This window comes from Polyodon spathula, chromosome 5, assembly GCF_017654505.1.
Source record: "Polyodon spathula isolate WHYD16114869_AA chromosome 5, ASM1765450v1, whole genome shotgun sequence".
NCBI lineage: Eukaryota > Metazoa > Chordata > Actinopteri > Acipenseriformes > Polyodontidae > Polyodon > Polyodon spathula.
Window position 1 is genome coordinate 23,799,882 of NC_054538.1, and position 27,212 is coordinate 23,827,093.

General features: G+C 34.4%; 1 protein-coding gene across 1 annotated transcript in view; it reads left to right on the top strand.

Annotated features, from left to right (window-relative positions):
• Positions 1-27,212, top strand: part of eys (eyes shut homolog) — a 380,525-nt gene that overhangs the window by 326,409 nt on the left and 26,904 nt on the right. Inside the window, exons 41-43 of the mRNA XM_041251458.1 lie at positions 6,368-6,476; positions 10,273-10,493; positions 18,057-18,229. Coding sequence (XP_041107392.1) covers positions 6,368-6,476; positions 10,273-10,493; positions 18,057-18,229 — 503 coding nt within the window. The remainder of the gene's footprint in view (positions 1-6,367; positions 6,477-10,272; positions 10,494-18,056; positions 18,230-27,212) is intronic.

Sequence of the window (27,212 nt, forward strand, 5' to 3'; positions counted from 1 at the left end):
AAAATTAATTCAATTGTATTTCAGAACTGGAACAAAAGGACACACTTAAAGTGTATTTACTAAGCTGAAAGGAAAAATAACTAGTACTACTTTAACCAGCCTGCAGCATATAACCTCGGCCTACATATTACTAAGCCAAGGATGTGCGTGGTGTAGTAAAATATGCAGGTAAGACATTGTGGGACACATTTACTAGGCAGGTTTATGTAGATGAACTGGAGTTACTGGTTTACTAATGCGTATGAGTAGATATACTTCCAATTAAAATTCTGCATTGGAAACCAGCCTCACCAATCAGTTACTTACTGTATATGCAGATTTGTATGATTTATTTCACATAAACATACCTTTTGAAGACAATGATTACTATTTCCAAACAAACTACAGCATTATTTTAAAAAGAGGCAACATTAGAACTACTGTAAGTTTAAAAAAAGATTTAAAACATGTGTTCAAAAGTGATAATCCACATGATTATGATATGTTCCTCTGGAACATTCTGCTGTCAGTAGTCTAAATCAGATCAGAAAAAAAAAACACTTTGCAACCTAGTTATTATTGTGCAAAACCATGCTGACTGAGTGATGGAGGGTTTGTGGGTTACTTTAGGATATTTTTCTTTTTTTTTTTTTTTTTTACAGAGGTAAATACGTATTTGCCTTGTTCAGTTTTGTTTTCTGTTTACAGTAATAGTAACTAACAGACCCTTTTAATGCACTTCTGGTTTTAATAGTGACTGGACACGGATAATTGTATCGTGTAAAACTTAAAGTAACCAATACGCTTTACCTACCCACTTCTAATTAACCCGCATAAAAATATTTCACTAGCCATTTACCAGCAACTTTAAAAAACAATCACCCCTTACAAACACTCCTCACTGTACTAACAAAGTAGTAAGATTCATTTGGTTACTGATAACGAAAATGTCCAAGAATACTCTTCTGTTGTATTTTGTACACATCCATTTACAGCAACACCCATCCTCTAACATTCTGGTCATTTGATTTCAGAAAGGTCTCTTGAGACTTACTGTATGACGGCAGCTGTGATGGCGTTATTAACCAGTGTGGGCTTAAGTATGAATACTAAATCAAGCAAAAACCTGATCCTATATCAGAGTTACTGACTCTTGCTTATTTTAATTGTATGAGACAAATCAGCTTGCTCCACCTTGTGCCGCATATAGATTAGTTTTATAAAACTGTGGTGAATTAATTGCTAAGTTTGGGCTTTCAAATTGAGCTCTGATTACACTAGCCCAACAGAGTTAAATGGATGTACTGCGTTTAACATCTATACTTAATAGCTTGTTGAAATATTGACCTGGGCCTTTTTACAGCTTCACTCTTGAGGGAAAGTGTTTGTAGTTCATCTAGAACTTCCACTCTCACAGCCCTGACCAAATGTCACCTGTCTTAAGGAATTAGTCATTTCTCATTTGGTTTCACAAACTCTTCTCCCTGACCTGCTGTCAGGTTATCCCACTGTCATTTGGTTATGAAAATGTGATGAGGTTTCTAATTTGCTTTAATTTAAAGAGAAACTACAGTTAAAGAATGCACAAAAAGCTGTGCATAATAAATACAGACCCAGTCACTATGAAGGCAGAATTGATAAATAAATATCTAACAAATGTTTTATATAGAAAAAGGACAGTAATTTATTTTTTAAATTTTATTATTCAACACCAGTGTAAATATTGACTGGTCATGTGCACACAAGAGAACACATTTTTTTAGCATTTATAAGTCACAATCTAACATGAACTTGACTGTTAATTGGAGGAGACACTACATACACCCTTCTCTAATTACATTGGTTAACCAACCCTTCTTGCAACTATATCTTCCCTCCAAGAAATGATTTTGGGGAGCTCCAACACTTGACCTTGGCTTGACCAAAAGACAAGATCCTTAGCCAAAACTGTCTATAAATACCTATACAAGTTCATATTTATTACAGTATGTGTATTTTATAAATTGCCAGACATGACCAAACCAATTTAATTAAAATACAAGGTGAAGAGTGGTATCCCCTGCTGAAACACAGCTGCCACCTGCAAATTAGCAAGAATAAAGAGTCATGAGCAGTAATGTGGTTGTTGGCATCACACTTCTTGGACGTTGACAGAATAGGACCCCTTGTGATTTATGTAGCGGTGCCTATTCTGTGTTGCTGCACATGTGTGCAATCAGTGGCTCCCAGGACACCAGGAAACCCATACCTCTCAAGAAAACCCTGCTTTGTATTTTGTTGCAGCTAATGAGACACAGGGAAATGGATGAATTCTCCTGCCCGCTTTAGTAAAGCTGCAGGTACATCTCGCACTGCACATGATATAGCCGACTGGCTCATGTCTGCAGTATAAGGTATACTTTTTGGCACAAAATCAAATTCCACTTAATATACATACTTTGTATATTGCAACAGGTCACCAACATTTCTGGGGCAAAATAGGCTTTATGGGTGTGATTCACCAAATATGTTGGTTGCAAATATTTATGGCTTTACAGTAACCCACAGTACATTGGAACAAGCCAGTGGCATAAAATGTCAGTGCAATGTTAGCTCTACAGGCAAACAGTGTGCTCTCTGCATGTCTCCTTCCAGGTCAGCCTGAAGCAGTTGGAAGATGTCAGTGACTGTTTGTCTCTTGAGGCAACATTGCTGCATACATGTGTCAGACAGGCTCAGAAAAGACAGATGACTTCTAAATATTTGAGGACGTCTGGATACATAGAAATCCAACGCGCACTCCATATTTATTTTATTTCTCTTTTCTCTCTCTCTCTTTTCATTGCTTGCTTCCCTGGCATTTTCAGCAGTATATATAGTCGACCATGTAATTTGCACTCTAGACCTGGTTTTCACGTCAATTGAAACGCTAAATCGCTACATTTGTATGTAAATGAGGACACTCCCCTAACGTTCAGCCCATGTCCAGTGCTAACGCTGACTTGCCGGATGGGCAATCAAACACGGTTGCTAAATCACATAGGTGGGCAAAGTCTGTTTGCCCACAAATGCACCTGATTTTGGTGCGCTGTCTGCAAAAGTGTTTTGTGATTGCCTTAGAGATTTGCGAACATTGCTAAATAGGGCCCTTGGTCTTTGTTCATCAGTCATACTTTACTCGAAATAAAATAATTCCCTTCTTTATTTTTTGTAAATTCCTGAAAAGGTTTTGTGAGCACAGCTTGTCTGATGAACTTGTCATGTCATCCCAATTTCAGCATTATATTGTATTAATGAAACTAATAGGGAAAATTATTTGTTCTTTACTTTAAGTATGGCATTTCTATCACTAGTCAAACCCTGCTATAGTAATGTCTTCATAAGGATTAAATTGTCGAGATTTTTTTTTTTCTTTTGAGTATCCGTGCCTTTTCTTAAGCCTTAATACAAAATTATATGTGTCATAAAACATTAGTGTCTATAACTTTCCATGATGAATTAAGTTTCCTACATTAAATTAAATGAATAAGCTTTTAGTAATACAGTCTTACCGTCTATCAGCATCAATGTACTTTACTTTCTTTTGTTATATATATATATATATATATATATATATATATATATATATATATATATATATATATATATTATATATATATTATGTATGTATGTATATATGTTTGTGCTAAATAAATATATATGTCATGTATTTAATATGTATGTGGTGTGTTTTCTTTTAACACACACTCTTAGTCAAAAGTAAATATAGATTACTATTTTTATTTTTTTAACAGTACCCTTTCACACAAACGTAGCAGGAATATGCTTACCTTGTCTAATGTAAACAAAATATTAATAATCTGAACACTGAAAATACATTTTTAAACTAAATTTTGTGGTTGTAAATTGAGAATTTTACAATTCCCTTTTGGTTAACATCTATTTAAACACAGCTGTGGTTTTGGTATTAAAAGAGGTACATTAGAAGTTCACTTTTGATGTGACGTCTGTCATCCCTGAGCACATTTTTAAAACGTTAGAAGAATCATTCTGCGTCTGACACTATTACAATGACTGTTAAGCACTGCAGGGCAACTACTGCAAGAGTTGCAAATCAGGGGATATGCTCCAAAACTATAAACCTTCCTCCCTTCAGGTTTTGCATTATCAAGGGTATGCAGAGGTATATTTTCTGCACAAAGGACTTTGGTTAATTAAAAAAGTATATTTCTCCTTTAAAGCTGCTCCCTCTGCTTTTATGAAATTGTTTGGGATATTGCTCTGCTAATTGCTTAGAACTTCATTTTGCTCTTGTTTATAGTTCTATGTAAGCATTCACCTTTATTTGACATTTACTGACTGCTTTAACTTTGCACTGTCACCAATTCAGAAGACTTGTACTGCTCACTTCCTGCTTTCACGCTGAGTGGAAACAAATAGCAATATTCATGAGTGCTGTGAAAGTCACGACTACCGTAATATAATCGTACCCTTAATCAGAGTTTAACCTTCATAGTGTTGCATGTGTATTCGTTTTCAAGTATAAACAATGTTACCTTACCAAAAAAAGTTTTTGTGCTGTTTTGCCATTCTCTGGTTTTCTCATTTTAAAGAGATCAACCTCCTGCTGGGCTACCTGAGTGAATTATTTGTGTATTTTATATTTAGGTCCTGGAAATAAAATTCCAGCCATCAAAGTGCTACTTGAAAAAATCACTGGCTTGATTTAAAAAAAAAACTACGGGAATCAAGATTTACCTGCAAAAGGCAACAGAAGTAACCTGTCATTCAAATACTGCTACCTTATCACTGGATAAGAACAATACCTGGGTTAGCTTTTCTAAAAAATGACCAGTAATGGTATAATACATGTTCCATGAGCCTTTTAATAGGTTTTTTTTGTATTTTTAATTTATTTATTTATTTATTTTATCAATTATTGTATTCGGGGTTGAATAAACACATTACATCATGTATTGCATTGTGTAGCAGAGTAGAGTAACTTATATCTACACTAGTCATATTTAACCAAAGCTGGATTAACAAGCTTCATATGATTCAATAATTTGGTTAATTCATTTCCATGAATTTTATTTGTGTTCATCAGTGTACAAATGGTATCTCTCAAGCAGAACTATTTAAAATGGCATGCATTGTGGACGTTATGCTGGGAAACTCTGTAGTGTGTTATTTTGTCAGTTTGTTTCTGGAACGTTAGCAAGAAAGAAAATCCATTTACAATCTTTTTCTATTTTGAGGAGAATCAGTTAATGCACCAATCAGCTGAAACACTGGATGTTTTAGAATAAATTATATTGACATGTGCCTCTATTGCCATCTGCTGTTAGAAGTTTGGGATTTATTTTATATCTGTTTTGCTTTCTGGTGTGAAGATGTCTTTTCATGACCTTGTATTTGCATGGGGAGAAGTTTGAGTTCCAACAGCTAAAACTACCTGGCAAAAGTAAAGACACAGACTATAAAAACACAGGTTTGATATCTGATAAAGTAAAATGCACAGAAGGCTAAATTATAGAAGACTTAATAGATTCCAATGAATTATATTATAGTGGAAATGTTGATATGCAGCCTTACTAGGGTACATATTTGTATTTAAAGTTTTGATTTCTGTGAAGATTCCAAGTGCATGCCAACAAGCTGTTTAAGTTCACTCACACACATATCTCTAAAAAATTGCTTTTAGAAAGGGTGGTGGGAGGAGGATAAAATGTGAATTCTGTCACTGTGAATATTCCCTATCAACCTTAAAAAAATGTTTATTTTAAATGGTTCTTGTTTACCTTTAATACTATTTTTTTTTTCTTAGCACAAAACTATAACCTACATTTTCCCCACATTATCACTGTCTAATCTAAAAACTATGTAGGTTTTTGACCTTGTTGAACATTCAATTTTGACCTATATTTGTTGATTTTTTTTTCTTTTTAAACGGTTGTCCTTATGTAGCACAAAACATACTCTGTAGTACTCTGTACACAGTACTGTGCTTTGCTGCAATGAAATTGAATTATGAAGGGTGCAATGGAGTCATTTCTAGCCACCTTACCTTGGCATATGTCAATGAAGCAGGATGATACATGAAAAAAAAAAAAAAACTGATTCAAGCATTGCAGAAATAATCATATAATGTCTTATGATATTATGTCCTCCTTTTTCCAAGTACCAGTGCTAGCTGAGATCCATCAACACGTTATGTCATGATACATTTCCCTTGCCGTTGTGCCCTGTCTATATGTGGATATTAAAAGACTACTGCATTTGAAGTGTCGGCATTTATAGAGACTCCATTACATGATTCTCCTCTCAAGTATGCATCATTTTCATGGTCAGATGCATGTGTTGTGAATAACATATATTCTAATGAGATTTTTTTTTTCTTTCTTCACAGATATCAGTTGCCTGTTAGTGCATATGGAGGATACTGTATGATTGAAGTGGCTGTGAATAATCATGTGCCTTCCAAGCAGAAGGAATACTTGTCCCACCGTGTATTTGAGGTAATAACAGGTTATTGTTAATAGATTAACACATGTCATCAACTCAGCACATCTGTGCTTTGGTATTTAAACATTGATTTGTTCAGTTATATCTATAAACAGTGATACTTGTGTGGTTTTGTTTTGCATGATACATTATTTCCCACCAGGAAGAATATTTGCTTTTTAAAGAGAAATTGAACACCATTAGAGTGTTTAGCATCAGGGATGTGCTGCAGCGTGCTTCAGTGCCAATTTTTTTATTTGCTACTCAGTGAAAATTGGGTTGCGATTAAATTATAACTTAAGAATTGTAGTGCACTCTGTTTAAATGTCATATTAAATTGAAGCTTTGGGAGCTGCCATATAAGTCTGTGCCATCAAGCTGATTTGGTCACGTTTATAGTCCTAGTGAATAAAAACCTCATGATATATACTTGTGTCATGTCATGTGATAACTTCTCACTTACCCCTGCCATATCTGTTGGAATACTGTCTTAATGTTAGCTACTTTGTGACTGTTTATGCTTTAGAATTTTTTTTTTTTTTTAACAGCATGCTAATTATTTGCCAGTAGAATATATCTGATTAAGTTATCTCATCTCAGACAATGTCTCCTTTTCTAACTGTGTCTATTTTCTGTAATTTTCACATATCACTTTTAGACTTACTCAGAAGTCATTTTAATACCAGCATAAGGTAATAGAGCTTTGTTCAAATTAGGGCTGTCAGTTAAGCTTCCAAATAGCAATTGATGAATTGGGCACACAAACTATAATAATAATATAATAATAATCATATAATAATCATTCAAAAAATATTATGCCTGGATGCTGTACATTACATTAATCTGCATGTGATTAAATACATAATCTTTACAGTAAAAGAAAACATAAAATATGGTTTAGTCTCTCTCTCTCTCTCTCTCTCTCTCTCTCTCTCTCTCTCTCTCTCTCTCTCTCTCTATGCCTTTATAATAATAACTGTGCCGACTATTCTTTTCAGGAGTTAAATCGGAAAGAAAACAACATAACATCTTGTTGGGTTTATGTCAGTGATAACTCTGTGATAATAATAACTGTGTGGCTTCCAATACGCAACGCTTTATCTACAGTTATTGCGCAGATATAGTTTCTTACAAAGAAGATGAAATAAGTAACTTTTATTTAAAAATAAATAAGCAAATAAATAAAATAAAAATTAAATAATGCAGAGCACATTAAGTGTGCTTTCTCCTTTGAATGAAATATTTCCGTGGCAGAGTTGCAAATTCTGTTTTCTCCTGCTTAGTAATTAAACTCCACCCATGCTTTGATTGGATGCCATTGTTATGACAAGACAGAATTTAGCGATCAGGACTTGTTACAAACAGACACACATATCCCACTAACTCGTTTGCGACTGTCGTCAAAATCCAACTGGCTCAATATAATGGTTGTTTTTGCGATAATCCATAACAGAATTTACAAATGACAAATACAACCAACACAATTCAAACTTGATCAGTAGCATACAGAGATCAGAAAACAGAATACGTAGGATATATATTTTTAAATGTGATTGTAAGATATCTATTTTTAAATTAATTATAAATATGTAGCTACAGTAAGCACTTCTAGGAAGTGAATTGTGAAAGTAACATAAACAAACTTTGCCATCAGATCCAAAATCTACAAACTAACAAGGAAATTGCTAGGCTTTATGTACTACGTGCAAAAAAATAAATAAAAAAGCAGCAACACAGCCTACTCCAGTAGGGTAACTAGGCTTGGAAATGTGGGTGGGCCCCAATTTAAGTTGGACGGGCAATGACCAAAGGTCTGACATCAGAGGAAATAGTTTACATTTCAAAAATTATTTAAATCAATTAAATCCCTGAATACATTTAGCTATTTCCACTGTAAATCCATATAAAATGTCTGAAGTAGACAAAAAATAAATGTACATATATCCGTAGTGAATGCACTTTAGAAAGCTAAACCAGCGAGAACACATCGAAAGGAATGGTAGTTCCTCGCACCAAGTTACAGCGAACTGCGAGAACTGCCAGTGGCTATCTGTACAGCACTGGTACTGTACGTGTTTTCGGGGTAATTGGGAAGCAAAACTAAATCAGCCAAAACCATCTTTCCACTTTTAATATGTAGTCCCCAACACTTTAGGTGAAATGTAAAAAACAAAGTCAATACCTGTCATACAGTAAAAGAAATAAGTAGCCAAAGGAAGGTAAAAATGTCCATCTCCTTTTTCTTGTTCTTCTGCTTTATTTTTACAAACCCCAGGCATTTTTATCCACCCATATGTATATTACAAAACATCTGTGTTTAATAACAATTAATTTATTTGGTCAACATGGAAATATACTAGGGAACAAACTTATTGTGACGTCTATATCATTTATATTAAATGATGTATTTCTGTTTTAAAATTGAACATTTGCTTCCAAAAAAATCTTTCAGTTGTGTTAACTGTCAGTGCTACATGATTAGTTGAGACAAGCAGTATTTTGAAAGATGAAGTCAGCCAGATGAGAATTCTCGGAACTTTGTTATGTTTTTGGAATTTTTCGAGCCATCATTCATCTTCATCATCCTCATTCTGAGATTTTGATCTTGAGCTCTGAAAATTTTTGGTTTGCTGTCTGTGTAACGCTCATTGTGGTCCCTATTGGTGCAAGGAAGTACAGTTTCCTCTCTCGATACTGGTTGATGAGAGTAACGCTATTTGTGACATTAATTTCTGAGAATTTGCTATGCTATCAATATCCAATATATATGGTAAAAGTAAAACATAAATAAATACATTAATAAATATTGAAAGAAATTAATACATAGACTATTTATTTATTTATCTTGACATTTATTTTCACTATCATATAAACACCATTTAATACTGTATGAAACAAAAATAAATATTTAACAGTTCTTGTTCAATTGTATATTACTGAAGATTTTTGTATATAAAGGTCATCATGCTTTCATATATTTTTACTTTCAAATTAAAAAATATATTGTAATGACCCAGACAATTGCTTTGTTGCAGGACTTGCTGTCTGATCAGTTTGTCTTGTCTGTCTTCTATATTTGAATGAAAAACACACTGGAAATGTAAAAATGTAAAAAGATTTGCCCAGCGTGACCTGCATGAGATTTATAGTATTGTGTTTGTTTCTTTTGTTTTTGTTTGAATCTTTTATTTTGCTCAGTAAGTGTGTTGTTGTTAAACCTTTTATTTTATTATTGTTTGAATGAACAGTGCCGTAGCACCTTTTGACCTGCAGTACTGCATCTGCAACAGAGCATGTTACAAAAATGTAATTATTTAATCGATTATCCAGTATTTATCACGATGTATATAATGAAGAATGGATCGATTGAAGAATCGTTTTTCGATTTAATCGTAGCAGCCCTTGTTCAAATTAGTTCTTCTCAGATTTCTCCCCAGTCGTAATTACATGCTAATTATGAAACATTTATAGATAGAAAACTAGTTGTGAATTACCAGATTCATAAGCAAAACCCTTATGGTAAATATTTAAGCTATCATTAAAAAAAAACAAAAAAAAAAACACATTAATTGAAGACAGATGATTCTTTCTATATATCTTGGGAACCTGTTTGCACATAAATGGTAATAACATGTTTTCATGGTAGGTGTTTTTTGATTTGATATGCTATGTGTGAAGAAGGATCCGCAACACAGACTTGCATTTATCAATATGTTTTTACTAATAGCAGTAGCAAATTGGATGATATTTTTACCAAATAAAATAAAATGTGTTAAAGGAAACTGTTTCTGATTGTATTTTCACCAACAGGCTAATTTTGGCCCAGTATTCCTTGGCAATATTCCTTCACATTCTGAGCTGTATGATGGAGCTGAGAAGGTAATTGGCTTTCATGGCTGCATTCGAGAGCTGCAAGTGAACACAAAGGAGCTCTTTATTGTGGATGAGGCAGTGAGGGGGAAGAATATTGAAAATTGCAACGCTCCTGTTTGCCAGTACCACCCCTGTCGCAATGGGGGCGTGTGTGTTAGGTAGGTACAGTACACTATGTTAATTTATACAAAGTTTACTTCCTGAAAAATAAAAATATATACTGTATAGTTCATACTGTATGGGCATTATTAGTAGAAGGGGTAGGGTGTTGGATTCTCAAACCCTATTTGTTTTTCTTTAGTGCCTTGGATTTGTTAGATTTAAATTAATCTATACTCTCAGATTGTGGGTCATTAAAAACACCCTCTGTATGACACAGTTGGCAGTCTTTGCTCAATGTGTCCACTCTTCCATGTTTACTTATGCACTGTTTCCACCAAATACTTGTACCCCGATAGTGATGGCTGCCCATGCTCCAATCCAGAATTGTTCATCTTTCATGCCACGTCTTGTCAAGGCAAAAGTTGGCCTAATCCAATAATGAGTAAACATACACCCTCTGTCGCAACAAAGAAATAATGAATCTACTACTACATAAAAAGAAGCACACTTGAAAACTGGAATAAAAACTAATACAATTTAAGGTCTCTTAAAGAGTAAGTAGTGGGGTTCCAAAAAGATAGCATTACCGTCCTCACGTGTTGCTACAACTGTTTAAATAATGTGACAACTGTTTTACACTTATAACTTCAAAGTCTGATACTAAGGTCTTTTCAAAATGTCTTCTCTAGTGCAGTTTGGTTTGAAATCAGGGGTGTGTGAAACAGGTAACACAACAATAACGATCTGTTATGTGGTACGGAACAGTCTTTTTTTAATTGTTCTTCCTGCAGTGATTTAGAGGATACACCCCTGATCTCAAACCCACTAGTGCAGACACTTTGAAAAGACCATTGACACTGACTTTAAAGTTCTAGGTGTAAACAGTTGTCAGGATGTTAACAATGAAAAGAAAAATTACATGTACATGATTTAAACAGTTGTAGCAACACGTGGGGAAGCGTAAAGCTACGTGGAGACATCTAACCCCGTTTCTTACTCTAAGAACTTTAAACCCTTAGGCACCTTGTATTCAAAGACAATTATAAAATGTAAGAGTGATTTCTTTGGAAAGTACTTTTCTTAACATCTGTCTGCAGTGTGCAAAAGTATTAACTTCCCTGTGTGAGAGTGTGCCTAAAACTATTACCATAGTAATTATTCTTGATATGTCTGTTTTACACATACTGGAGCAACAGATAGGTCCATTAATGCTAATCAATTTTGTACATTGGCTTTGTTGTCTTTGTAACAGCATTATTAATGTGCCCTAAAAGAACCAATACAACAGTAATACAATTATGAGTAATACATAGTTAGAATTTTACTCTAAAGGATTTTTTTTACAAGACCTGTATTAATTCTGGTCCCTCTTTAGACCTACTCCTGATACAAAGCCACAGGTTACAGAACCCTCACACAGTATGTATTAATAGAATGTTTTAATGGTATTTCATTTTGAAGGTTTACAGGGTATTATTTTGTGTGTGTGTGTGTGTATGTGTGTGTGTCCTAGTAAGAGCGGCATGTGGAAATATCAGTTTTACATAAAAAGAGACTTACATTTATCAAATGAGTTTTATTAGAAACAATTTGAAAATAAAAAGATGAATAAATGTGAACCCTGTTGGATCTCCAGGTATATGAGAAGCAAACAATAAACAAAAGTACTAGTGAGTACAGTGTTGAGATTTCAAAGGTGCGGTACAGGGTAAACAAGGTGTTTTTCATTTCATTCTGTAGCATTTAACAGAAATTAGAACATGGTGTATTTTCTCATTAAATTAATCGAATAAGGGATACTGGTTGATAAAGTGCAGCAGTGCACAGCAAGCGCCATTCTGTATTTGTTTCATCCATAACATAAATTACTGAATTGAGCCAATTAAGGGGCTAGTATAAGGATACATGCAAAGTGATTTGTGGCTGCAAAACACCCATATTGCAGCCAAAATCTACATTTTGCACACACAAACCGTGCTTAGCTGCCATAAAGTGCATCATGTAACACAAAGATGATTAAAAATTGTTATAGGTGACAATGCATATCGACCTAAAGTTAGTCAGTAGGAGCTCTGCTTGAAATATTTATCAGCTACTAAGATAATGCCTGTGATACTCTAATGAATCATTATTAGTCATTCCCTTTGGTAAATAAACAATTTGCTATAATGTAACAAGATAAAAGCAGCATAACCATTGAACACATGATTCATTAAACCCATAATAACTTTATGGTCTTTTGTAAAATAAATAAATAAATAAATGGCTTTCTTTTAAAATATATGGTAGAAATCCTTAGTAGCATTTGTGAATAATGACACATTTTGTTGCATGGTCAATTAACAAGGTATACATTTAAAGGTGGGACAATTATTAATCTTTTTTAATAATTATCTCTGAATGTCAGATGCATTCTTTCCACAGGCTTCAACAATTATTTATTCTGGTGGCAGTAATCTGTAATCAGTTTGTGTTTATACCAGGAAGCATTTTGATGAGGTTAAGGAAGTCTTGTGCAATTAGATAAACAGTTCAGTAATTCACAATTACTTTTGCTTCATGCTCCCGTTGTCTTTCCAGTAGGTCTTCATATAGTAAAAAAAAAGACAATTAAAACGATAATTTTACCACTACTATAAGAATGTTTCCCAAACATGGTTCCCCTTTCATTATGAAGACATATAGACATTTTTAAATCAATCCAGCAAGCCGTAAATAAGTCACAAGCTTTCACAGAAACAAAAATACCAATATCAGTGGAATGTAGTGTGCTTACAAACTTGTGCACATAGTAAAGGACATAGGTTGATGTTGGTTTTAAGGCCTGTTATTTAACAGTTTTATTTCTATTAAAATAACCTTTTTATGTTAGAATTTCTGTTGTTGAATCATGTGACAGGATATAATAATATAATGTATTTATTTTTATTAGTGCCTTTCATGGTGGACCAATGTCACAAAGCGCTTTATAGAAGTAGGCTGTGAACTGTGCATTATATAACAAGAATAACATCTCCCAGACTTGTTTCTATCGTAGTAGATTTGTTGATCTCGTCCGTTCTCAACCCTGTGTACAACAACCTGATCCCTCTTGTACTTGTGGCCTTGCCCCTGGAGTCATGGAAACACCAATCGCTAACTTACAAGTGTTTATAATTCCCCTGTGACCCAAGTGGCCATGTCTCGCGTACACAGATTGTTGCCCTTCATCAGGATGGCATTGCCCACAATAGAGACTTCTGTCTTGCTCACGTGATCCTGGTGAAGGGTACTTTTAGCTGGGCTGACACCCTCTGCTGTTGGGAGTCGGAATTACGAGCCTTTGTCTCATCACAAATCTATATTTCAGTACAATGCTGTGGGGATGTATTGGTTATAGTTTATGGCAGTTTCTTTAAATGGGGTTGAAGGGTCATGTTATACAGACTCTTCAATCCCTTTTAAATAAGCAGAAATCAGTACCCCTTTGAAACCCTTGATTAATAGAGCCAATGTAATTACAGTTTGTAATGTTTGTAATGTAATTACACAACACGATTTAAAAAGAAAAAAAAAAAAAACACGTAGGGCCTGATTCACAAACTGTTTTTAAATGTTTCTTCCAGAATCACATAAATTATTCTGTTTGTTACAGTGAGAGATGAACATAGGACTTTTTTATCTACTATGTAGGACTTTCTGTCTTCTATGTAAAACTTTCTAACTCTAAAACTAATAATATATTTTCAAGATACACAAGATAAGAGTAAAAAGTGAGAAGCTCTCCTGTTCTAAGTTGTAGCTGCTGATAAGAAACTCAGCTATATGCACATTCCAAGAGGCATTCCTGCCCTTAATCAGTTGCTTTTCTTCCAATGGTCTTTTGAACACAGTGTTCAGTTTGTGTCCAGGATATCGGAGTCCCAGCAGTATTGGAAATCATTGCCCGGGTCTGCTTCAGACCTGAATTCTGGCAGCAGGTCTCCCCTTTGCATTCTAGCTTTCCCAGATGAGCCCATTTTACTTGGTGAGCTGCATCACATCCCATACATTTAACTTTCCTCACGTTTTCTGATTGAACATTCAAATGCTAAAATGATAATCCTTGTGGATCATTATATTCGAACATTATTCTACATTACCTTTTCCTACCTTCACCTGAAGAAGAGACCTTTGAGGTCTTGAAAGCTTGTGATTTAATTATTGTTTAGTTAGTCCAATAAAAGGTATCACATGTCCTTCTTTTTGTCTAGCAAACATTATTCTACAATGCTTTACCTATGGGTACATGAAGGACACGGTTCTGCTTGCGACAGCCAGTTGTACATCTTTGAAATCCTCATATTAGTCCATCTAACTCTTCAGAGAGATTCCTGGACTGATAACTATATTGTTTATACATTTCAGTTTGATTGCAGAGGGCTATTTTGTTAGGTATTCCTTCCATCCAAAATATCTGAGTTAGCCAGAATGAACTCTTTTTCTTATCAGAGGGTTCCCAAATCATTTCCATCATCAGTGGGGAACCCCCCTTAAATTGTCTGCCTAGGTCGTCCATTCAAAATGAAACAATACCTTATACAAGAGAGAAGGGCATTGAGAATTACTTGTGACAGCTCAGACATACTGTATGATGCTGCCTATATATTGACGAGTCTACATAACTTCAGCAAAGGACATTTTTTTCTCCTTTAGGAATCTGTAGGCTACTTAAGAGCTTTCTCTTATATAATATAATGAACTAGAATATATCATCTTGCATAATTGGACAGGTTTTGCAGCTGTGCAAAAAAAATGAACCAGACACCTGCTGGCTAAATTCTGAAATAAGTGGTGATGGTGGCATTCTGATAGTTTTTTAGCTGCAGAACAACATGTTATTTCATTTAAATATGAATCCATTCTTTTATGCAACATGTGCTTATTGGATCATACAAATAACTTTATGAGATTATTTTAAAACTGCTTTTACGCACTCCTATTAATTAACAGTCAGTCATATATGATAGGTATATAGACAAAATGTCAGAGAGTCCTGAAGTCCTAGTTTCCCTATCAGGTTGTCAGGTTGTATGTTGAAAGTATTTTCAGTTCCAAGTTGATAACACTTTGGAGATTAAGGAATTGATTATGTGACCAGTATAGATATTATCTGGCATTTTCCATTTCTGAGACTAGGACACCTTGGGCCTGATTAATCAATTCCTTCACAGGAAAACTGAATTTAAACCATTTTTGTTCGTACAGATTAATAAAATGAATATCTATCTATCTATCTATCTATCTATATCTATCTATCTATATATATATATATATATATATATATATATATATATATATATATATATAGAGAGAGAGAGAGAGAGAGAGAGAGAGAGAGAGAGAGAGAGAGAGAGAGAGAGAGAGAGAGAGAGAGTTGGTTTCTGCACTTACCTTTTTTTTTTTTAAATGAAGTACAAATGTCCCCACATAGGGCCTGATTTTCCAAAGTTGGTAAATTACTCAGAGTAAAGGTTTGTGACCCACGTTGAAAGTTCTGTATGTTCTTTGCTTTTGGTTTTCCTAAACTAAAGGGTTTGGATGGCTAAGCTGTTTTCCCAATGAAACCACTCTTTTATTAATTTAACCAGGCTGTGCAAAGACTTCACTGGTTTTCTTCTCCTAAACCGGACAGCTAAGCTGTTTACCGGTCAAAAACCTCTTGTTCAGGTATAAACACACCATACCTTCATTGTTCTCCACACAGCATTTCCTTTGTTACCAGCTCCATGGCAGTCCTCTTCCTAAAGCCGTATCCACACTGGATGCAAGCGACGCAAGCAAATCATTTAGAAGTCATTGCAGTCAAACGGGAGCATCCACACCAGCAACGAGCAATGTCACTTTCAGAAAATTTTGTGTGGCTAAAAAAGAAACTGACCTAATTTTAAGCTGTGGATTCTTTTTGGTTTGTTTGTTTTTATGATAAATAATGTTTTGTTCACTAAATTGTTCTGTGATACAAAAGATCTTTACATACGCATTAAGCGAGGTTTTGTGGAGATTCACCAAACAAACAAAAATATTATCGAGGTCCTACTATTCTATACGGTGTAAAACAAAGCTAGCAACACATTTGTATTCTGTGTGACACACTTCAACATTACCAAGCTAATAGTTTTAAAGATTACCAGCCATATCTCTTTTCTGCTAAAAAAAATTACAATTTAATCTTAATGGCCAGTTTGATGAACAGAAAGTAAATAAAATGTATGGAGGTTTTTTTTTTAGTTTTTTTTGAAAAACATTGTGCATTTCAATTGAATTAATTTGAAAAATGTTTTTTTTTTTTTTTTTTTTTGTGACGCACCATAATTGGCAAAGAATGTATGTATAGTAATTTAAGGAAAAATAACCAGTACATGACAAACGCATCGGGGTTGTTTGTGTGTGATTTATTTGTGCACATCTGATGACAAGTGCTTTTTATGAAAATACATTTTCTTTTATTTCTAAAAATCAAATTTAATTTGCCACTGATAGTTAGAATCTAATAAAAGCTGGAGTTCTTTTTATTAAGGCTTCAGTGATCTTGTTTATTGAAGACTGGGATACTCCCTGCCTTGCAGCATTACACATCTATGCTAGTCCATAGCCATAAAAACGCAGGGCCAAACTGACTTTAGTCAAAACTGGAAATGGGGGTGTTCTGTTGTTGGAACCTTCCAAATCCACCTTTAGTAATTCACAAAGTGGTTTTCTTATCAAACCAATAATGCCTCAAAACTTGTTAATTGATGACATCCATAAAGGTGACCCTGGAATGAAAAATTTCTTCAGCAGGGTATGGTCTGGTCCTCTTTGTTGCAACAAAAGCAACAAAGCCACCTTGCCCTTCTCTGATCAAAATTCCCAGTTTCCGCAGGAGTTTATATAATACGTGTAAATTTACACCAGTGTTAAGATAAAATCGGAATTGTCCAGTCAATCATTGTGTAGCTGTAATGAAGTGCAAACATGTCTCAAAAGCATACCATCTAGTACATTTTACTACTGTCACAGATACAGAAACTATTGTTTCCTTTTAGTATATTCTAAGAATCGTTTTTTTGCTGCGCTTCAGCGACAGGACAAATATTTCATTCTAGGTATGTGTGCATACTATGTTTAACAGAGCAGATTATTAATTTCTAGGTTTAAAACCATTCCAGTTCTGCTTCACAGTATATAAGATGATAGAGCTGAATATACAGTATACAACACATACCTTTTTGAAGCTTTTAAAGTACATCTAGGACCTGTTTTTATTCAGAACATTTAGCTCAAAAGATGAAAAGTGTTTTGGTACCAGGGTATAAGTTGACAATATTATTTACATCTTATTATATATTTTCAAACATTTCAATTCTGTAAAGTACAAAATGTATATTATGTAATGACACTAGTCTCTAAGTTTTAACTCATGAGTTATTTTTAAGAAAGTTTTTCAAATACAGCTTGCTACTACTTTCAGTGATGAATGCCCAGGACATGAGTCCATTAAGCTATCCTGCGGTGTCACGCAAACCAGCAATATTTGATGCAGATAAGTAAAGGCCACCTAAAAATACAATCACTTAAACTTTCATTTCATCTCTTTCTTATCATGCCTTATATCCTAGTGATGCAGAGAACTGGTTCTGCAAGTGTCCTGACCTGTATTCTGGGAAGCTGTGCCAGTTCACTGCATGTGAAAGGAGCCCATGTGGACATGGTGCAACCTGTGTCCCCAAAACTGACCAAGATACTGTTTGTCTCTGTCCCTATGGGAGAACTGGAATCCTCTGCAATGAAGGTAAGGAAGCACTTAAGTCTTGAATCATTAGCAGGAAGACGTAAACAACAAGCTTGAGGGAAGAAATTTGCTAATCTAGCAGTAGATCTACTAAGTCAGACAAGTTCTTTACTCATTTTCTGCAGCTAATAGTGCTTCCAAGTCAGTTGATATCTGTTTATATCAGTCTATATCAATCAACTATCAAACTGCATCACAGGTGAGAATATTTATTAAAATCGAGGTGAATGGTATAGTTTAAGAGGGGGTATATTATAAAAATGCATACAGTTTTTGATATCAATACAGTGGCAAAGATTATATATTTTTTAATACATACCAATCCCTGATTCCCGTCTTAACTGTCTTGTATAATCTTAATATATAAAGAAGAAAGTTTGTCTGTCCTTTATGCATTCGGACCCCACAGGAGCCAGTGCAACCAAACTTTGCATGGCCTCCTCTTTCATCCAGGGGAAGGTCGAGGGCTATGTTTGGATCCAGAATGTTGACCCCCGGGGTACTTAGTAACCCCATTGCTGGATTACTACCGTAGCCATGTATCTCAAATTAAAGAAACCCACAAAAAACAAAAAAATAAAAGAACAAAAATTTACAATGGCAAAACCGAAAAAAAAAAAAAAGAACAAAAATTTACAATGGCAAAAGGCAAGGGGTCCGAGCGCATTGTGCGACACCCAAGATCAGTAACTTATAGGAAACCATAAGGCTACTGTTCCCCAATTTGTCATGCATGAAATATTGAAATATTGAATTTCCCCAGGCAATGCTGGGTACTTCCGTTAAGTTTCCTTATAAATGTTAGTTTAGTTACATTGCTTTCTCCCTAACCAGCCACATCAACATTTCTCATTATCAACTGTCATTTGAGTTCAGTGATGGCATTTCAAAATCCATATGTCTGCCATTGAAAAAGTCAAGTTAAAAAACATTCCTTTAAACAGTTCTTAAAGGTGTATGAATATGGCCCAACATATATAATAACAAAATATTACTTTGGTGCTCATTATTTACCCATATGTTCCTTTCTGTACATGTGTACTGTATGTGTGGTTTATTTTTAAGTAAAGAATAATTTGAGCCTCCTTACTTACCTGAACAAAACTGTTTCTACACATCTCTCTATCTGCATCAAGTGTGGGAAAACTGTCTCACTTGTCTTAAACCACCCATTCCATTTTACATATTCGCACCAGTGATGTGGAAATACCTGACGATATGCTTGTCTGCCCCAAAGCTGTAAATGCAAAGAGCTGAAACAAAAATCCATCTAGATTCACTCTTTATGCAGACAGAAAAAACACAGTACTTACTCAGTATGTTGAATCTATGAATTATACAATATACTAATATTGCTACCTCTGGCAGTTGTTTCAACAGCTTTTCAAACTGTAATACAGTCTCAAAACATGAAATTATCTGCTAGCTCTGATCTAGACTGGTGTGTAAATGCTTATAATCACTCTCTTTCTGATTGATGACCTTGTTCCGATTAAGACCTGTAAAGCTGTAGTTCCAAAAAATTCCCCTTGGTTCACAGATGAGCTAAGGGATATGAAATCTCAAACTCATAAATTGGAAAAAGCTTGGAAGAAATCCCACTTAGTGCTCCATGAGCAGATCTGGCGCAATCATCTAAAGGAATACAGAAAGGCCTTAAGGGCTGAGAGAATTAGATATTTTTTCAATACCATCAAGGAAAATCAAGGCAACTCCAGAGTCCTTTTTTCCCCACCGTAAGTAAATTGTTGTCACCCCCTTTAAATTCTACTCTGCGTTCCTTTTCTGATGCCCATTGCCAGGAGCTAATGGATTTCTTTGTGTCAAAAATGTTAACTATCCGTGATGCTGTTGCTGTTTCTGCCCCTCATGGTTATCTCTGTCTCCAGTTACCTTCTCTGAGAACAATAACATCACATTTCTCTTTTTTTTTTACCTGTAACATCTGTTATGCTTGTCAATGTGTTTGCATCTGTGAAGGCTACCACATGTTTTCTGGACCCTTTTCCTTCTGCTCTTTTGAAGATTCAATTTGACGAAATTGCTTTTATTTTATTACATATTATTAATTATCATTATCTTCAGGAAAAGTTCCAGAAACTTTTAAATTAGCTTTTATGCCATTACTTTAAAAAAACTAATCATGATAATAATGTTTTTTCAAATTTTTGCCTGATATCAAATCTTCAATTTCTGTCTAAGGTCTTGAAGCGGGTAGTTGCTTCTCAGCTGCAGGCACATTTGGCTACAAATGTCCTTTATTGAGAAGTTTCAATAGCGTCTCATAGCACTGAGACTGCTCTCGTCTGTGTTTTAAATGATATTTAGTTAAACTGAGACTCAGGTGCGTGTTCTGTATTGCTTCTATTGGATTTGTCCGCAGCATTTGATACTGTATATCTTGTTACAACGGCTGGAATATGAAGCTTGTATTTCTGGTACTGCCGTAAATTGTTTTTGGTCCAATCTTACTGGTCGTGGCTAATATGTCTCAGCTGAGGGTTGTTTCTCTCAAATTGTTGGTTTGACTTCTGGAGTACCCCAGGGTTCTATTCTGGGTCCCATTCTGTTTTTATGTTACCTCTAGGAAGACTAATTTACAATTACAAAATAGGGGCCTTAGCTTCCATATATATGCGGATGATATTCAACTTTGTTTCCACAAAACCCCATTTATCGGGGAAGGTTTCAGTGCTGGCGAAGTGTCATACTGAGATTCAAAACTGGATGTGCCAAAATTTTTTGCAACTAAATGTTAACAAAACAGAGGTTATGTGTGTTGGATCTAATAAAAATGTGCTCTCTATTAAATGTGACCTTGGGAAATTGCAGCTATACTGAATTACGCTAGGCTTCAGCTAGTCCAAAATTCAGGAGATAGAGTGTTGACTTGTGTAAAGTCCCGTTCTCACATATCTCCCATTTTGTCAAGTCTTCATTGGTTACTGTTCACTCAGAGAATAAATTACAAAATGTTATTACTTACATTTAAAGCATTACACGGCCTGATATCCTCCTATCTTTCTGATCTCATACTCTGTTATGTTGCTAGTCGGGTGCTGTTCTCTGTGGAGGCTGACCTACTTAGTATACGTCTATACAAACTGCCACGTACAGATCACGTTCTTTTAGCCATCTAGCACCCACACTATGGAACTCCCTACCTAGGGATATTAGAAGCATCCACTCTCTTCCCCTTTTTAAAACACATATAAAAGCATTTTTTTTGATCAGGTTTAAAGTTAAAATTCTTATTGTGTTATATAGTTTTTTTCTTAGCTTTTTTTTTTTTTTTGTGTGTGTGTGTGTTTTTTTATTATTATTTTGCTTTTTCCTTTCAACTGCTAATAAAGAAGCTTCAACTCAAAACGTGGCATACTCTAAAAAGTCTCAATGATAACTATAGTCATATTGGACCTCTTAGTTAATAACTCCCACTAACATTAATTCAATGAAGTCTGAAGTCTGCACCTTTGTTGACCATTTTAAAATAAGTTTTCAAAGAATTGTTTAGCCTAAGGTAATGTTAATAACCACTCTTTAAAAGCTGCTCCTTGTAAATAGGGCCCTTTGTACATCAGAACACCTTTTTTCCACCTAGCCATTTCAAAATGTGACCTCTGTCTTTTAGAAGCATCAACCAATCTGTTTTATGATGCATACATTGTGGTGTTTCAGGTTGATGCATTTATTTTTGTATTCATTTAACAATATTATAATGTGACTCAAATAAACTAATTGCACCTTATGAAAGAGGAGGAAGCCTATCCTGGAATTCCCTCTAACTCCGGTAATACATTTTATTTGGCCCAAAATTCCATTTATGTCCCTGTAGGTGTTCATAAGAGGGGAAGTGGTTATTACATTATATAATCTTCTGTGCTTCATATTAGGTTGTAAAAATTGCTTTTGTAGAAGCAAAGTATTTAATTGAATTCTATACAAAACAATATCAACATTAAAAAGATCATTTCATATCGGTGGGAAATCTACCTTCAGTACATTATATGGTTCCAAAACAAATAGCGGCATTGCAAATAACATGGCTATGAAACGTGTATTTTTCTTTCAATGGTCTCTCAGTTTTCATACCATCTGTAATTAACTTCAGGCTACTAAAACTTTCAATTAGTTTTTAGTTTCATCAACACTGTAAAACTGTTATTAAAATCTCCACAGAACCCTGTTGTGCCTAGATTTGGCATGCTGGCCCTGCGACCATAATAGAAAAAGACCTTGATGAGACCAAGGAATAAACTATTGTATAGTAACATTGCTCAAATGAATACAGGCATCAGTTTAATTTAACCCTGTATGAAAACAGCTACATCTGGCCAGAATAAATCAGCTCATTTAGTATTTTGTTAACCCTCAATGGACTGCAATATCTCAAAACCTATTCTAATCTTCAGGATTAACTTCTATAAATCCCACTTTACTTTGTTAAAATGTAATCTATTCCTGCAGTTTATTCCAGTTTATTTACTGTACTTGATGTACTCGAAAGAGCTCTGTGTTAAGAGTACCGAGCCGTAATGCCAGTGAGAGTTTTCTAATCTCTTGTGCCATGCTGAATTTAGTTGGCATTTATAACAGATAACATCAAAGTCAATTGAGAGGAACAGTACTTCCTCGCGCCAAGTTATCAGCATTCACTGCCAGAGTCTCTCTATACAGCAAGGATAGTTTACGTGTTTTCAGGGTATTGGTGCAGCAAAAGTAAATCAGCCAAAAGCACCATTTCACTTTTAATTTGTAGTTCCCAACACTCTTAGGTGAAATGTAAAAAAAAAAGTCAATACCTGTCATAGAGTAAGAGAAATAAGTTACCAAAGTAAGGCAAAATATGAAATTATTTATTTCTGTTTGAAAATTAACTAGCTGCACACTAAAAAAAAGCAAAAAAAAAAAACATCTGAGTTTAATGACAATTAACTTGTTTTGTCAACTTGGAAATATACGCACTTATTGTGACATCTGTATCATTTATATTAAATTATTTATTTCTGTTTTAAAATGGAACATTTGCCTGCAAAAAATATCCTTTTTTTAAATATAATATAAATATAGGTCTGGCATGCATGATTTGAAACTATAACCTTCAGTTTGCAAGCATGTTGTGTTACATATACTGTCAGTGCTACACGATTAATTGAGAAAACTTGTAGTATTTTGAAAGATGAAGTCAGCCAGCTGAGAATTCTCAGGACGCTCAATTGTTACATTTTGGAGATCTTTCGTGTCATCATCATCACCGTCATCATTCTGAGATTCTGATCTTGATCTCTGAAAAATGTTGGTTTCCTGTCAGTGTAACGCTCAATGTGGTCCCTAATGGTGGAAGGAAGTACGGTTCCTCTTGATACTGGTTATTTTTTGGTCCCCACTGGACAAAAAGGAATGTTAATTTCTCAGAATTAGCTATGCTGAAGGATTGCCTGTATGTCTGGTAAAAGTAAAACATAAATAAAAAAAATACATGAATAAATATTGAAATAAATCAATGCATAGACATTTATTTATCTATAAATCTATTTATATATCTTGATATTTATTTATTTTTCACTATCAGATATAAACACTGCCATTTAATACTGTATGAAACTAAAATACTCAACACTTCTTGTTCAGTTGTATATTAGTGAGGATTTTCGTGAAGATGCTTTCATATATTTTTACTTTAAAATGAAAAAAAATTGGTGTGTTGCAGGACTTGTCTGTTCAGTTTGTCTCATTTGTCTTGTGTTACATATATTGTAAGAGGAAAGGGTCATGCCGTTGCTTCGCATGGGAAGGGGAAGTGAGTGAATGAGTGGGGAGACTTTTCGCCATGCAACGATGCCATTTCCTTTGCAGCTGATCCTGAATTCTTGAGAGTGCTGATATTAAATTATCACCTTTCTAATTACCCTTCTTTCACATTTTTTAGCTTTGCCTTTCAAATGTTGAATTTAAATATAGAATCGCCGAAGTAAAATTGTTTATTTCTAGCTTTTCTTGTGTTTTCAGCCGAGTGCTGGTAAAGTCCCGCCGCGGCCTATTGCCCCGCTCGAAGCCTGCGGCTCAAGTGCCGTCCTTCCTAGGATCCTTAACACTCCTTCGGCTGTGCAATATTCTACTCCTCAGAGTTTAAATAAATAATTAAAAAATATATATACTTTTACTTGTCACCATGTTCTTTTCCTGTTCCGGTTATGTGTAAAATATATTGTATATTATTTAGATATTGTTATAATATATTAATGTGTGTTCACTATATCTGTGCCGGTTCCAAGTAACACTGTCTACTGTGTACACTCTTTGTATACTGTGCGCTCTGACATTGTATACTATGCATACTGTTATTTAATGATACAGTTGTGCCTATTTGCTTGGTGCTGGCCAAGGTTGCCCCAATTGTTTCTTCTAATGTATCTTGTGTTTTTGATACAAGTTAGAAGAAACAATTGGGGCAACCTTGGCCCCCATTGGTTTTACAGTTGTGCCTATTTGCTTTGTGCTGGGCAAGGCTGCCCCAGTGATTTCTTGAAATTTAGTAGGTGTTTTTTCACATTTCCAATGTGTTTGTTTCAGATTGATCACTGGACAGCTATTATAATTTCTTTAAAAAAATGTTTGTAGCAGCAACACAAGGCTTCAACAGTTTTCTTACTTGCATTTTACTGTCTATTTTACAAGCATTTTACATTCAATTTTACATTTAATTGGTTGACCAGAACAAGTAATTGTACAAAAACGGAGAATGCTCTTTAGATAACAGATGTTTAGAAACAGCTGGTTGAACCTGAACTATATAAAGCTAAATCAATTTATATATATATATATATATATATATATATATATATATATATATATATATATATATATATATATATATATATATATATATATATATATATAATTTGTTTGCTTGCATTACTGAGTTTCCTGTATTGTTAGTATCCCCAAATGGTAACATAGGGGTCTACTCGTAAAAGGCTAACGCCTGTTGAAATGAGAAAACAGGAGTACATGATCGGATTTCGTCCATAGCCGCAGTTGCTATTGATAGGACAGAATTCAGATGTGCAGTGATTTTCGTTTATGAAGCCATGTTTTTAATGAATTGAGAGAAAGGTTATTCGATTACTTCATTAGCATAAACTTTTCATCGGTCCTGAGCGTCAACCTGCTATTCATAAGAGAGAACAACATCAAAATGCTGCCGATAACTTGGAGTTATTGAACGCTTTCTACAGTCAAGTCTAAACTAACGACATCCTCGGCAGACTGTTTTTTAAAAGACCTATTTTATTACTTCACATACATGACATACCCGTGATTATTTTATTTTATTTTTATTTATTTTTTTTTTGTGGGGGGGGGATCTGTAGCTTTATTGAAGGAAAATGTTTAATATAAATATATAGTCGGTGGGAAACTTGGGCTTGCTTGGTATTGCAAAAAACACTGATCGAGCCTCAGTGTGAGACTTGTGTTCGAAAGGGATTCTATTTATTTATTTATTTATTTTTATTTATTTTAACCAATAATAGCGCGTGGTGTTTTTGCTAGGTAAATATACATGTCACACGTTATACCGCACTTTGAAAGTGACCAAGTATTTGTATTTGAACGGGAATTAACTAAGGGACGCATTTCGATGTTATTATTATTATTATTATTATTATTATTATTATTATTATTATTATTATTATTATTATTATTATTATTATTATATTTGAGAATTTGTAAGATTAACATTTTTTCAAAAGTATTATTATTATTATTATTATTATTATTATTATTATTATTATTATTATTATTATTATTACTACTAGAACTGCAGTATTATTCAAACATCCTCCTACAGTGCTTTTTGTTTATTTATTTTTTTTATTTTGGTCTTGGAAATGTTAACCAGAGTTGCCAAACAAAACGAAAATATGAAGTATTTAAATATTTAAAAAAAAAAAAATCTAAATTATGACATGTCCTTAATTTTTGGCAGACGTGATAGGCGCATCGGAATCAGGTTTTGCAGGCTGCCCGTGACTGGCAGCTGCAGACTCCGGTTTCAGTAGTAGGCTACTGTTGGTGGATTCTGGGTTTTTTTTTTTTTTTTTTTTTTTTTTTTTTTTTTTGCAACAGCTACCGACACCACCCAGGGAACATTAATAATTAATAAAGTGCTTTGCGACAGTCACCCAGATCATTTTATGAATAGCAATATGGGCGACTTTCGTTAGTTTGAAACAAAATTCGTTTTATTAGGGCAGTCTGCAAGTAGTTGTATGAATAGTGCCCATAGTCCTTGTACATCCTTTCCTTTCTTGAATTTAATTAATCACACAGGGTTAACACCTTCACTCTTGATGTCAATGGGAATCCATTATAATACCAGGTTAAACCTGGTTTAATGTGTAATCCGATGGATGGTTCCTTCCGCAGTACAGTTTAGGAAGAGTGCAGGAAGAGAACCCCCTACTATGCCACTTTGAGCAGCACAAGTTTTTCCATGTTCAAGAAGTCTCCCATGTAAGTACAGATTCTACATGTACAGTACCCCTCCCCATCTAAGACTAACCTTCCAAAATGGTATGGACATCCAGTACTAGCATGCAGTAACATGTTAGGTAACAAGTAACATGCAGGGTGTCAAAACAACCAACAAGAGTTCCTAAGCATGTGGTGAGAAACCATCTCATGGCAGCTGGGATTCAATGTGCACACACTCTCCATTTTCTTTCTTCAATTGATTAAACATTCTGTAAATACACGTCTGTTAAATGTTTAACATTTTATTATATTCAGATGCATGTCTTTAAGTTCATTAATTGTATCTGCAAATCAGCATTTGTTTTAGTGCATCAAAGAAAGCACCCCTTTCAATTGTTCTGTATTATTTAGAAGCAGATGTATCTCTGATACCCATAAACAATACTATGCAGTGTAGAGCTAATTTGCATAAACAGTGCTTATTCAAACAACAGGCTTTTTTTTT